The 13,423-nt window shown below is 48.2% G+C and overlaps 1 protein-coding gene and 1 long non-coding RNA gene across 2 annotated transcripts in view; one reads left to right on the forward strand and one right to left on the reverse strand.

Moving 5' to 3' along the window:
• The window catches only part of KAZN (kazrin, periplakin interacting protein), a 1,354,882-nt gene that overhangs the window by 54,762 nt on the left and 1,286,697 nt on the right, over positions 1-13,423 (forward strand). The window contains exon 2 of the mRNA XM_081492179.1: positions 1,118-1,940. Coding sequence (XP_081348305.1) covers positions 1,850-1,940 — 91 coding nt within the window. The 5' untranslated portion in view covers positions 1,118-1,849. The remainder of the gene's footprint in view (positions 1-1,117; positions 1,941-13,423) is intronic.
• LOC145506801 (uncharacterized) lies at positions 4,590-11,137 on the reverse strand. The gene is made up of 2 exons (XR_014054349.1): positions 10,872-11,137; positions 4,590-8,599 (listed from the first exon to the last, which is right to left on the reverse strand). It is a non-coding gene; the product is annotated as an uncharacterized LOC145506801 (long non-coding RNA).

The raw sequence follows: 13,423 nt of genomic DNA on the forward strand, positions 1-13,423 counted from the left end.
ATTGCTCAGATGCATTGAAACTTCCATAGCCACCCGGAGTTGGGAAGCCAACCCATTTCACATCCTGTGTGTGGTTTCTGCAGTTATAAAGTGATCTGGTCTTCTCCTGACCTTAGCTCTTGGTTGTCTGAGACCTGAGTGGTCAGAGAGAACGTTCTCTGATGTCTTATACTTTCATGACCTGGAGAAGAACCTCTTCTGTATGAGAAAGGGGATCCTCAATGGTTCAAGCTACTGTAAACCATAAACATGAAGTAGGCTTCATTTTACTCCTTATTTCAAGGCTTCTTCTGCCTTGCCTTAACCATGCCAGGTTATGTTCCAACATCAAGGAGTGGTGCATCTTTGGTAACAAAGGGTTCTGATGGGAAAGGCTTCTCTGTGAGAGCCTTTCTGGAACTTTGAAACTTTGCTATTCTGTTCTTGAGCTACAGAAAGTAAGCAACTTTTGAACCAAAGTCCTCCTGGGGAAAGACATGGGTGCTTTGACTGTTGTTGGTGCGCTGTCACTCTCTCTCCTGGCAGAAGTGGTGCTGCCAGAGCCCTGCCAGGGTTGCAGCCAGATCCCCAGTGGAAGTATCCAAAATGCTGGCTGGAGATGTTGCTGCGTCTCACAAGTTAGCAGCTTTGTGATCAGCAGATGGGATAGCAGGATAAAGACACAGCACCCTCAGAAACAGCTGTTGTAACCATGGGAGAAGTATTTCTCCCTGCCTTTCTCCCTTTCCAGAGAAACTGCCCTTGGGGGTCGGGGCAGGGGACTGGAGGCTCTCTGCACAGAATAGGCCTGGTTTGGCAAAGATGAAGCACCCGGACCATTTCTGTGTCACTTGAGCGCCATGGGGTTGGATAGCATTTTCCTTCTCTTCTCTTCTTGATCTTTGGATTTTATTGCTGGCATTGCCTTCTCCTGTTCTGTTCTGGTTCTTCCTGGGCTGTGGGCACGAAGAGGTTACAGCGGCCGAGAGCCTCTCGGCTGAGTTAGCACTTCCCTCTGCATCCACAAATCTCTCCAAGTAACGGGCATGGAAAGGGGGTGGCGGGCTGGGCAGGGGGAAGGCCGGCTGCCGTAGGTGGGACCAGGCTCCTTAACCACGTCTCATTCCCCTCCCCACAGCCCGGCGAGGAGGGGGACGAGGAAGGGAACAGCATCCGTCTGGAGTGAAGGATGAGCCGCGGGCACGTCGGTGGTCCAGAGCTGCAGAGTGCCCGCGCGGCGCCCGCCTCCCGCGCGCTCCTCGTCTGCGTCTGCCCGCTCCGGGGCGCGCGGACCCGGGACAGCGGCGCTCGGGCTGCGGGAGGACGGAGACCAGGGCCGGAGCCGCAGGAGCCGCGGGCCTACGAGGCCGGGTCCCCGGGGAGCCTAGGGCAGCCTCGCTCGCGCCCTCCCTCCGGGCAGGAGACGCTGCGGAGCCGGCCGCGCGTTTCCTGCAGCAGCCGGCGCTGGGACGCGGCCGGGGCCGAGCTCTCCCCGGTGGCCCCCGAGCTGAGCGGCTCCCCGGACCTGGCCTCTGCCAGGTGACTCAGTCACCCTGACCCTGGCCCAGAGGAGGCAACTCCTGCGAGGGGAAAACTTCGACTCTGCTCTCGCATCTAACTCCTTTCGCTGTGCAAGCTCTGCGGAACCACAGAAGGTGTCATTTTGCACTTGACCGATATTTGAGAAAAACTGCAGGGACTCGGCGGCGAGAGGAAGAACCTTGTAAACTTTGGGGGCGGGGACATTTTCTTGGAAGTGGCAAGTCGCCTCCGACCTACAGTTTTGGGCCAGTGACGTCATCCTCTGCTCAGCCGCTCTGAAGGGTCTGGACGCAGCCACGGGACCAACACCAAAGACCCCAGGAAAGCTATGGAATCCATGCTGGCAACATCCAGTTCCGCGGCCGGCCCGGTCACCTTCTCCCACGTCTTCGGTCAGCAGTGCCAACTTATGGAAGCAGGTAGGAAGCGTGTCCTGGGGGCAGTGGGCGCTCTCCAGGCCCCCCAGGGCTGGAGGCTCATGTGTCTCTCATCTCTGCCATGCTGTAATTTGGAATGTGAGGTTCAGCTAGCCAGTGACATGCTTGCCAGGCATGTCCACTTTAAAGTTTCTAGAATGTGCCAGGGGACTGAATTGCTGCCTGGACAGGGCAAGTGAGGCATCCTTTGGTCTCACCACCTCTTTTCTTTGTGGCTACCTGGAGGATGTGGAAGGGTGCATCAGGAGGGGTCTGATGACACTGGAGCCGTGGTAACATTTGGGGGCAGGTGCCAGTCCTAGACAATATAGTTGCCTTTCTGTCCTCTTGCCTCTCTGCTGCTAAGAGTGGTGGTTAAGCCATGGCATTCCGAGTGCCACTGGAGTAACTTAGGTACCCCTAAGAGGGTCTGCCCTGAGCAGTGTCTCCCAGCCCTGGGCTCCGCTGTGGGCATTCCTCACTAGCCTTGGCTCTTCCATAGAAACTTCACCTTTCTTGCAGAATGGAAAACTTGGTGAAGGCTGCAGCCTTACCCTGTGCCAGCCATCTTGCTAGTTTGTGCAGTTGGCTGCAAAGAAAACTAGAGTGGGGGGAATAGCTTGGTGCAAATGGTCACTGGGGTGGAACCCACAGGCTGGTGCTTGATCCATGATTTCGATTACGTTGGAGTAGTAAGACATAGGATGCCTGCTTTCTCGGAGTTCATTCCTGCTGTTGGGAAAAGGGCCATGTGTTTCCTCAGTGGTTTCCTGGGTATGAAAGTGTTAATCGTGCATTTGCACTGTGAACCTCTGGAAGGTGGTGAGGAGAGCACTGCCTTTAGGAGTCTAGGGCTTGAGTCGGTGTCGGCGGTGGCACAACCTTGGAAACGGCAGACCCTACCCCTACCCCTTTCCCTTGGGAATCTGACTCCAGCTGCAAAACAAGAGAACTGGACTTGAGCTGCCTGGTCCTTCTAGGCCTTAGATTCTAGTGGTAAAGAACCTGCCTGCCAATGCAGGAAATGTAAGAGACTTGGGTTCAATCCCTGGGTCAGGACCATCCCCTGGAAGAAGGCATGGCAACCCACTTCAGTATTCTTGCCTGGAGAATCCCATGACAGAGGAGCCTGGTGGACTGCAGTCCATAGGATTGGAAAGAGTCGGACGCGACTGAAGCGACTTAGCACACGCAGGAGGCATGGGGGGCTCTGGGCAGGCATCCTTCCAGGGCTTGTCAAGGCATATCTATTTGCTGAGAGCATAGCTGCCCATGGTTATAGAAGATCAAAGTGCTGATCACCACCCCCACCCCATGGCAGTTTAATTCTGGTTTGTCTCCCACTCTATATACTCAGGAATATTTGACCTGAAATAGCTTAAGTACCTTTACTGCTGTTATACATAAGAAGGAGGACTTGTTTTCCTGAAGTTTCACACACCTTTCTACTTCTTTGGAGTTACTGTGGGAAGGCAGATGATAGATTTCTAGAAGACTGTGCTGTTCCCTGTGGCTTTATCCTCTAAGCTTTTGGAGGCTGCTGCTGCTGCTGCTGCTAAGTCGCTTCAGTTGTGTCCGACTCTGTGCGACCCCATAGACGGCAGCCTACCAGGCTCCTCCGTCCATGGGATTTTCTGGGCAAGAGTACTAGAGTACATTGCCTTCTCGGCTTTTGGAGGCATCCAAGCCTAAATCAGGTCATGGAATTCTCTGTCTCCTTAAAAGAAATCCTTTACATCAAGCGAGCAGTGCAACTTAGAATAATAATGACCAGCAGTCTCAAGGGAGAGCTCTCTCCCTGAAGACAGGCAAGGAGGAATAATTAACCTCCAAGTCAAAAGCCCTCAGTTAGGTGAAGCGGGTTGAGAGCAAACACTGAGATGTCTCCAAGCAAGGCGTTTGTAGTCCAGTAGGTATCACAAATGAGATCTTAAATGACTGTGAAAATGATTCCATGGCTCCAGGGGCTCACAGGGGCTCTGTTCATCACATCTGTTCTTGACTGAGAGACACGTATTCACTGAGTACCTACTGTGTGCTTTCTCTGCACAATGCCAGGAACCATCGAGTCTGAGGAGTAAGTTACAGCCTTTATGCGAGTAGATGATGATCTAGTTAGTGGTAAATGTAAAAGCATATTGAAGAAAAGAGAATTATGTAGATTGTGACTTTTAAATGGTTCTGTTTCTAAACAAACATTCCTATATATTTTACATAAACTCTCTTAATTTTAAAAAATCTTAACCAGGTCATGTGAAAGGGCTCAGGCCTGAGAATTTGGCTCAGACACGTGCTTTCTTCTTGGCACTTTTGATGCTACATGGTGTCTTGGTTTTCTCATATCCTACACCATTGCACCATACACACATCTTTGTTGCTTCAGGAAGCATTTAGAGTGGATCTGAAAGTCCTAGGAAGAGTTCCCACTGTGTGTCCAGATCCATCGCACCTGGTCATAGTAGGGGAGATCACCCCTGCCTCCTCTTCATGGCCACTTTGCAGGGAGATGCATATTTCCTACTTAATGGGTGAAGTTTAGATGTTGGCAAAGGGGGGATTTAAATCTTAGTCAGCCCACCCCAAAGCCTGTACCCCAAAAGGGCAATCCTGTGGCTTCTGCAAAGAATTTTTTTTTTTAAAATGATATCTGTATTTCTGAAGGATATGGAGGAGGGAGCAGCATTTTGAATCTTTCATGGGCTTTGATGCTATTGCTTACCCTTTTCCCTCTCCATGGTCCCTCACCCCACTTCAGAATGGATCATACTATGACATTCTCTTCTCTTTCTAACCCCCAACTCAAATTTCTTCCCGTTTCCTTTGGCCCTAAAATGGTAGGTGAGATGTTAATTTGGCCAGGCAAGAATGACTGATGGGGCCACCATTTTCCAGTCTTCCTGCCTGACCTTCTTCAGGTGGGAGCCTGAGGCCACATTCCCACTAACTGACCTCACAGTATCCTGCATCACTCTGGCTTCCAGCTATTTCTTGCATTTTACTGAGGATGTTGGGAGACACTCTGGGGGGATGGACTGTATAGACTCAAGCTGGTGTACTGCTGATCTCTATAGCTGAATATCTCCTTTATATCTCCTCCTTGGACTCCTTCCCAGGTGACACAGTGGTAAAGAATCTGCCTGCTGATGCAGGAGACACAAGAAATGCAGGTTTGATCCCTGAGTCGGGAAGATCCCTGGAGAAGGAAATGGTAACCTACTCCAGTATTCTTGTGGAAAATGACAGAGGAGCCTGGTGGCCTACAGTCTGTGTGTGCATGCTAAGTCACTTCAGTCAAATTCAACTCTTTGTGACCCTATGTACTTGTGGCCTGCAAGTCTCCTATGTCCATGGGATTCTCCAGACAAGAATACTGCAGTGGGTTGCCATGCCCTTCTCCAGGTCTACAGTCCATGGGGTTGCAAAGTGTTGGACATGGCTAAGCACGAGCACGCACATCCTTGGGTCCCAAAATGTTTGACCAAGGTGCCACTCTGACCCTGGCATTTGGTCCTGTCTCTGCTGAGGGCTCTTGACTCATCCCTCAGCCTAACATTCTGTTGTTTGGGGGATTCCAGCTTGCAGGCCAGGGCTTCTGGTGTCTTTATATCTTGTGGGACTTGCTAAGCTACCCCTGTGTCATCCTGGTTGATTTCCTACCTGTCCCATTTGGGTGGAAAGCGTTTCCACAGGGTTACTGTGCTTGACCCGAAGGAGTCAAGTCATTCTGTTCAATATGTCCTGCTGACACTGCAAGAATCCAGGCCCAGCTCAAGGGGGAGGGTGGATGGGAGGAGAGGGCAAGAAGGTGACAAGACCTGATTACCTGGATGCTGCTGTTCTGCATACCTCTGAATTGCAGTTCAAATGTCACTCACAAGGTTCCCTCTTTGCACCATCAGTTCTAGATCAGCCCTCAGCTCCTTACCATGCAGAAACTGAAAATAAATGCAAGTCATGTCTCTCTGTCTGTCTGACAAGTCAGGCTGGTACCTGGAGCCAGAGTCTGGTCATCTTTTGACTTTACTGCCTTGTTCCTTCTGAAGGCTGTCAGCTGAACCACCTTTCCTGCTTTTTGAATAATATCAGAATCCATCTATGTATATAACCTATATGTACTTGGAAGCCACTTGCCATAGTTGTAACCAGGAGAGGAGAGAACTCGATTTATGGCATCTGCTGTGAGGTGAGCATGTTGATGGTTTTCCAAAAATTAAACAGATAAACATGAGCCAAGAGGAGAGTCTTGTTTCCTATCTTTCCATCTATGGGCATGGGAACACAGCTTTCAGGTTTCCTTTTAGGTCCCCGAGGGGTGGTCATCTAGGACCTGCCTGGCTGTTTCTCCAGTATGAATAGTATGTTTTGACATTTGCAACAAAGAATTACCATAGTGACTACCAGCAATTGAGTATAACCATAGCAGATACTTATTGGGTGCTTACTCTGGGATGGTCATTATGCTAAGTGCTTACATAGTATCTAGTTTCATCCTTGTCACATTCTCATAAGGCAAATGAAATCATCCCCATTTTATAGATGAAGAAGCTAAGGCCCATAAAGGAAAGGAAAGTTAGTGGTTGATACAGGATTCGAATTCAAGGCATCTGGATCCCAAGTATCTGCTCTTTCCTGTTCTTCTATCCAGACTGTCAAATTTCCCAGCTCCCCGAGGAATTTATCTCCAGAAATGCTTGTTGAATATCCATGTCAGAAAATGTTTGCTGAATGAATGTGGAATCTGCAGTAACCAGAGGTACCAAAGATAAATACTCTCCATCTTCCAGGAGTTTGTAGCTTAAAGTGGGAGTGACCTATGTCTTCCGTGTTTTCACAATACTATTCATAATGTGTTGTGTTGTGATTCCTGTTCATCAGTGCCTTCTTTATTAGACCCTCAGCTTCCCGAGGTTAGGAAATGTCATCTTGGTTGCCTTGGAGTCCTCCAGACCTCAGATGGTGTTTTCAACAGGAAGACATTGACAAGTCTGTTTTAAGTCAAATCCTTTTATAGGGTGGCTGTCATCCCCATGAGAAGCTGTTAGCACAATAAAATGGTGTTTGTGGAATCTGGCAAAGCAAAACCGTGGTGACTGGTTATGGTCACTCTCCGTCTCAAGACTGATTCTTCATAGCCCTCAAGTGAGCTTGTGGAATCAAGGGTGGTGGGGAAAGCAGTTTATCCCAATAGTCTCTTGGGCTGATCAAGATGAGTACTTCTTAAAGAAAATAATTTTGTTTATTTTTGGCTGTGCTGGGTCTTCATTGCTGCTTGTGTCTAGTTGGAGTGAGTGGGGGCCACTCTATAACTGCAGTGTGGGCTTCTCATTATGGTGGCTTCTCTTCTTGCGGAGTACAGGCTCTACGGCATGTGGGCTTTGGCGTTTGCAGCTCCCAGGCTTTGGAACACAGGCTCAGTAGTTGTGGCACACAGGCTTAGTTGCTCTGAGGCATGTGGAATCTTCGTAGATCAGAGATCGGAGACGTGTATTCTGCATTGATTGGCGGATTGTTTACCACAGAGCCAATAGGGAAGCCCTCAAGTTGAATACTTTCAGGGGGTGGTCCTAAGATGGCGGAGGAATAGGACGGGGAGACCACTTTCTCCCCCGCAAATTCATCGAAAGGATATTTGAACGCTGAGCAAATTCCACAAAACAACTTCTGAACGCTGGCAGAGGACATCAGGAACCCAGGAAAGCAGCCCATTGTCTTCAAAAGGAGGTAGGACAAAATATAAAAGATAAAAAGAGAGACAAAAGAGGTAGGGACGGAGATCCATCCCGGGAAGGGAGTCTTAAAAGAGGAGAAGTTTCCAAACACCAGGAAACCCTCTCACTGGCGGGTCTGTGGGGAGTCTTGGAATCTCGGAGGGCAACATAACCAGGAGGAAAAATAAATAAATAAATACATAAAACCCACAGATTACATGCCTAACGGCAACTCCCAGCAGAGAAGTACCCCAGACGCTCGCATTGCCACCAGCAAGCGGGGGCTGAAAGGGGAGGAGCGGGCTGCATTGCTTAGGGTAAGGACCCGGCCTGAATGCCCTGAGGGCAATCTGAGGGAGCTAACGTGAGATAGCAACCAAAACTGTGGGATGGGCGGGGCGGGGCGGGGCGGGGCGGGGCGGGGCGGGAGTTGAATACTTTCAATTCCAGGCTCTTCAAGGGAAAGCAGTTTACTTGCTGGGCATAGTGCACAAAAGAGGTGGCACCTGCCACTCACTGTCTTCCTCCAGCATCTCCTCTGTGCCTAACCTTCCATCTTCAGTTTAAAGATAGGGTTTTCTCAGCATGCTGGTGATCTCTTTAGGGTGCAAGTACTGTCAGTGACACCCCTGGATCATACCTTGGCCTCAGGAGTTCCCACCAATGGTGCTTGTTTGAGAAGAAAGCAACAGGGGTGAGCTGGGTCCTTACATGCTTGGAATAAGCAGCCTGTATAAGAGCCCCAGCCTTTGAGCAGCATGGTCTTCCCACCATTGTTATATCAGAAGCAGAGCTTGGTCTCTAATTAGTCTGTTTCTTCAGAGACTTACTCAACAGAGGCAGGGACACGTGATTGTAAGATCTCAATTGTTTGGGTTCAAAACTCAGTTCTGCTGTTCACTAGCTGTGTGACTTTGGGCAAGTACCTTAATCTCTCTGTGCTGATTTCCTCATCTGTAAAATGAAGACAATAGTTTACGTCATAGGGTTGTGGGGCCTGACAATGAGTTCATATGTATGATGTGCTTATCACCCTGCCTGGCACTGTATACATTATGTATAAACATCTGCTGTCTATCTTAGCTCAGGTTGTTGTAACAAACTGCCATAGACTGGGTGACTTAAGCAAAAATCATTTTCTTCTTACAGTTCTGGAGACTGAGGAGTCCAAGATGAGGGTGCCAGCAGGTCTGATGTCTGGTGAGGGTCCTCTTCTGGGTTTACAGACAGCTGTCTTCTCATTGAATCCTCACATGGCTGAGAGCAGAGAGAGAGCAGGCTCTCCTGTCTCTTCTCAGAAGGGTGCTAATCCATTCACTGTGGCTTCACCCTCAGGACCTCATCACTCCCCAAGACTCACCATCACCAACAGGAGAATTTGGAGAGGACACAGTTCACAACACTGTCATTATTGCTGTTTCTTATTAGCACATCTGCTGTTACTGAGACAAAGTTTATAATTAAATTAAAACATTCCTTATGATCATGTCTTTCAGACTTGTAAAAAGTTCCTACTTCTCCCCTTGGCTAATCATTATAGTTAGAACACACACACACACACACACACAGAATAATGACTCTTTCTTTGACTCCTAAGGTCAGGAATCAACAGTCTATGAGAACTTCCACCCACCATCATAAAAGCGTGTTTGTTTTCAAAAGGTCTCATTGGACCCAATGTACCTGGGGCAGTTCCTATCTCTCTTTCTGATATAATTATCAACAGTATCTATGTTCATTCTCTAGCATGTCCTCATTCACATGATAAAGTCTAGGATCAGCCTTAATAAAGGACAGCTGAATAAATAAAATTCAAATGTTAGTTGAAATATGGAGTATCTGATCTTGGAGGAAGCCTTTTAAAGTTAAGAGACAGTCAGTGGAAGAAACAAATGTTTCATTTGGAAATAGGGGCCAGACAGTCAGGTGAGCTGGGCGCCACTTCTCAGTGGTTCTGGGGAGCCATGTCCCCAGCTCTTATTCTCCAAGAGAAACCCAGAGTCCCGATGTTTCCATGAAACCTCCAAGTTCTTGACTGTGTATTAGTGGATGAAAGACTGTGGATTCCAGAGGGTCAGACTTTGACAGCTGTGTCCTGTCCATGGGCCATCAGTTGACAGTCTCTGCTTCAAGCCCTCCATTCTCATCAACAGGACTCTGATTCCGGTTCAGAAACTGCTTCCAGTGTGAGTGGTAGGCCTACTGTATGCTGTCCCACTCCCCTGCCTTTCCTGGAGTAAACTTGAGTAAACTGAGAGGGGTAGATTGAGGCCCCGACTTCGGTCTATATTCTCTTGCATAGCTTCTTGGAGCTGAGGACTGCCCCAGGCCTGGGGACTTCAGAGCCCTTGTTTCTGAGATAGCCTTGGCATTGCAATAAATACACTTAACTTGAGCTATGAATGTTTCCTCCCTCATCTTAGTCTTAGGAACCTGGAGAAGATTTGAGAGCAGATAGAGAATAAAAACAAATAGAAGGCACATAGTCTGTAGGTCCAAGACATTCCAGTCTTTGCTGTGAGATTGTGCCAGTCTGGAGTGGGTATTTGGGAGCTATCATGGAACCATTAGTGCACTATCCCCAAGCAGCCCAGGTTGGGGGCATCAGGGGTGGATCTGGCTCTCTGCTCTTGATGGTGGTGCAGAAGGACAAGAGGGGCCAAATCTAAGATTTGGTGAGTTCATGGGCATAGCTGAGTAAGAAGGAAAATGGCCTTTTGTAGGAAAATACATTAGAGACCCCACTGTGCCCTCAAGTTTGCTCTTTAGAAAGTTCTGGAATTAAATGACTGGTGGATTTCTCATTGGAAGGTAGCTTGGGTGGGAAGAGGCCACCAAGGATGGGGCTGTTAAGGTGCTTTTTCTTGCCCAGGGCATACTTAGTTTTCAGACTTGATCTCATTCTTGGACCTGTTCTCATTAGGTCCTATGTGGTTACTTACTCCAGCTTCTGAAAAACTTAGAGTCAGTTTTCCTCTTCAGTCCCAAATGCTCTAACAGATAAACTTTACATTGAGGGCAAAGCTTTTACCTAGACAAGCTTCCTCTTGTTGTTCGGTCGCTAAGTCATGTCAGCTCTTTGCAACACCATGAATGGCAGCATGCCAGGCTTCCCTGTCCTTCACTAACTCCCAGAGTTTGCTCAAACTCATGTCCATTGAGTCAATGATGCTATCTAACCAGCTCATCCTCTGCTGTCCCCTTCTCCTCTTGCCCTCAATCTTACCCAGCATCAGGGTCTTTTCTAATGAGTCGACTCTGCATCAGGTGGCCAAAGTATTGGAGCTTCAGCTTCAGCATCAGTCCTTCCAATGAATATTCAGGGTTGATTTCCTTTGGTATTGACTGGTTTGATCACCACTGTCCAAGCCCCCTCTGCCCTTCTCCAAATGAAATGAATGGCTGTAGGTGTAAAAAATCTGAAGGAAAAGCACATTCCCCTGTGAGGATCCTCCTCTGATGTGGCTGGTGGGTGAGTGAAGCCCCGCCCACAGTGGGAATTGCCAGACAGCAAAAAGTGAGGAAAGTTTCTATACAGGTCAACAGGAAAGTGAAAGTCACTCAATTGTGTCTGACTCTTTGTGACCTCATGGACTATATAGTCCATGAAATTCTCCAGCCATAATACTGGAGTGGGCAGCCTTTCCCTTCTCCCTCCCAACCCAGGGATTGAACCCAGGTATCCCGCATTGCAGGCAGACTCTTTACCAGCTGAGCCACAAGGGAAAGCCAAGAATATTAGAGTGGGTAGTCTATCCCTTCTCCAGCGGATCTTCCTGACCCAGGAATCAAACAGGGGTCTTCTGCATTGCAGGTGGATTCTTTACCAACTGAGGTATCAGGGAAGTCAACAGGAAACCTCAAGGCAATAGGATTACTTGATGTCTTAAAACCAACAATGTGATGTTTGGACTAGGGGAGATTATAAAAGTCCTGCTGTAAAAGACCGTGAATGTGTAAAAATAACATAACAACGATGTACTAGGATTCCCACCTTCCCATTCCTGTCCCCACCTGTTATAGTGGTGACATTTGGACCTTGACAAATAACCCATTTCTACTTTTGTTATAGTCTTAAACCATATCATTCTTTTGGACATTGGCTCCTTTGACCAATTCCAATCTCATCTGTCTTTCTAAGGATATAAGGACTGAGCTAGATGAAACAGACACAGTCTTGTTTTTTTCCCAGAAAGGTAAATGTGTTTTCATTGTTCCTTTATATTAACTGTCCTCCCTAGAGCCCTATTCACTTTTTGTTTTAATCTGTAGAGTCTAGTGTCAGTGCCATGAGAGGAGGGAGACCCAGCCTTGAACATCAAAGGGACCATCAGTCCAGTGGTCTCCCATCTAAGGAAGAAGACAAAGCCATGAGGGTAGCCAAGTACCCAGACTGGGCTCCACTTGCATTTCAGGACTTCTTGAAACTTGAAATCTTCTCTTTGATCTTCCTGAAGTCATTATCAGTTACCCATAGTGAGGACAAGTTAGGACACTTGAAGAGAGGGCTGGTTAGGGAACAGGAGTACAGGCAGAAGAGGGGAGGTTGTTTTCCTTCCTACTGGTCCAGGAAGCTAGAGGGGTGATGTGATACAGGAAGATAACTGATTTTTGGAGAGATGGTGGCTTGGCCTTGTTTCCTAGGTTAGAAGTGAATCTAAAAAAGGAATTTACGCAGTAGGTTCTTCTGAATTTCTGCAGTGATTGCAGCCCTGGTTGGGAACCCCAGGGGAGACAGGACTCCAGAGAGTGGTCAGAGCTCCCCAGCCTTGATCGTAAGAGACATGTTGGCTGCCCCTCAGGGCTCTGGGAGACCCAGGTGTTTACCAGGGAACACAGAAAGATCTGTTTGGGGACAAGGCAATGTCTACCACCTGTTCAGTGCTCCATATGAAGCTGCCTGCATGGCAGAACTAGGATTTGGTCTAGCCAGGGAGCGGAGGCTGGGGAGACAGGGAGCAGAGCTGGGACATGTCCTGGGATGCTAGAGGACATATGCCTTCATCAGCACAGAGGAAATCTATAGCATAGCTGCTGCTGCTAAGTCACATCAGTCGTATCTGACTCTGTGCAACCCCATAGACGGCAGCCCACCAGGCTCCCATCCCGGGGATTTTCTAGGCAAGAATACTGGAGTGGGTTGCCATTTCCTTCTCCAGTGCATGAAAGTGAAAAGTGAAAGTGAAGTCGCTCAGTCATGTCTGACTCTTTGAGACCCCATGGACTGCAGCCTGCCAGGCTCTTCCACCCATGGGATTTCCCAGGCAAGAGCACTGGAGTGGGTTGTCATTGCCCCCTCCGATAGCATAGAGCCAGGTAGAAAAGGAAATAGTCCTCTAGAAAGAGAACCCTCATACCTTCTTCCAGCCTCCCATGGTCAGCATGCCCACTGCCAGTTCAGCAGTGGAATATTGACTAGAGAAAGCCAGGGTTTGAAGAGTTGCATTCTAGAGACCAGGCCAGTGATAGGTGAGATGATTGTACATGGTTGGGACCAGGAAGGACTATAGAGGGTCTCCACATTTTTTAGTATCACTGTGTCTGGTGTTATTAAATTAGACCAATTGGATATAGATTTCTAGGTTGGCTTATTCTTCTCTCAGCATTTTGGGTGTGACATTCTTCTGACTTTTGTTGTTGCTGTTGACCTATATTAATTTTGGAGCTATTTCTCTGTAGGGTATCTGCCTTTTCTATGAATTCATTTTAAATACATTTGTCCCGGGAGCTGTGTAGTTTTACTACATGTCTGGTAATGGATCTAATTTTATTCATCCT

This window comes from Giraffa tippelskirchi, chromosome 5 (genome assembly GCF_054371585.1).
Source record: "Giraffa tippelskirchi isolate mGirTip1 chromosome 5, T2T-mGirTip1v1.2.pri, whole genome shotgun sequence".
NCBI classification, from domain to species: Eukaryota; Metazoa; Chordata; class Mammalia; order Artiodactyla; family Giraffidae; genus Giraffa; species Giraffa tippelskirchi.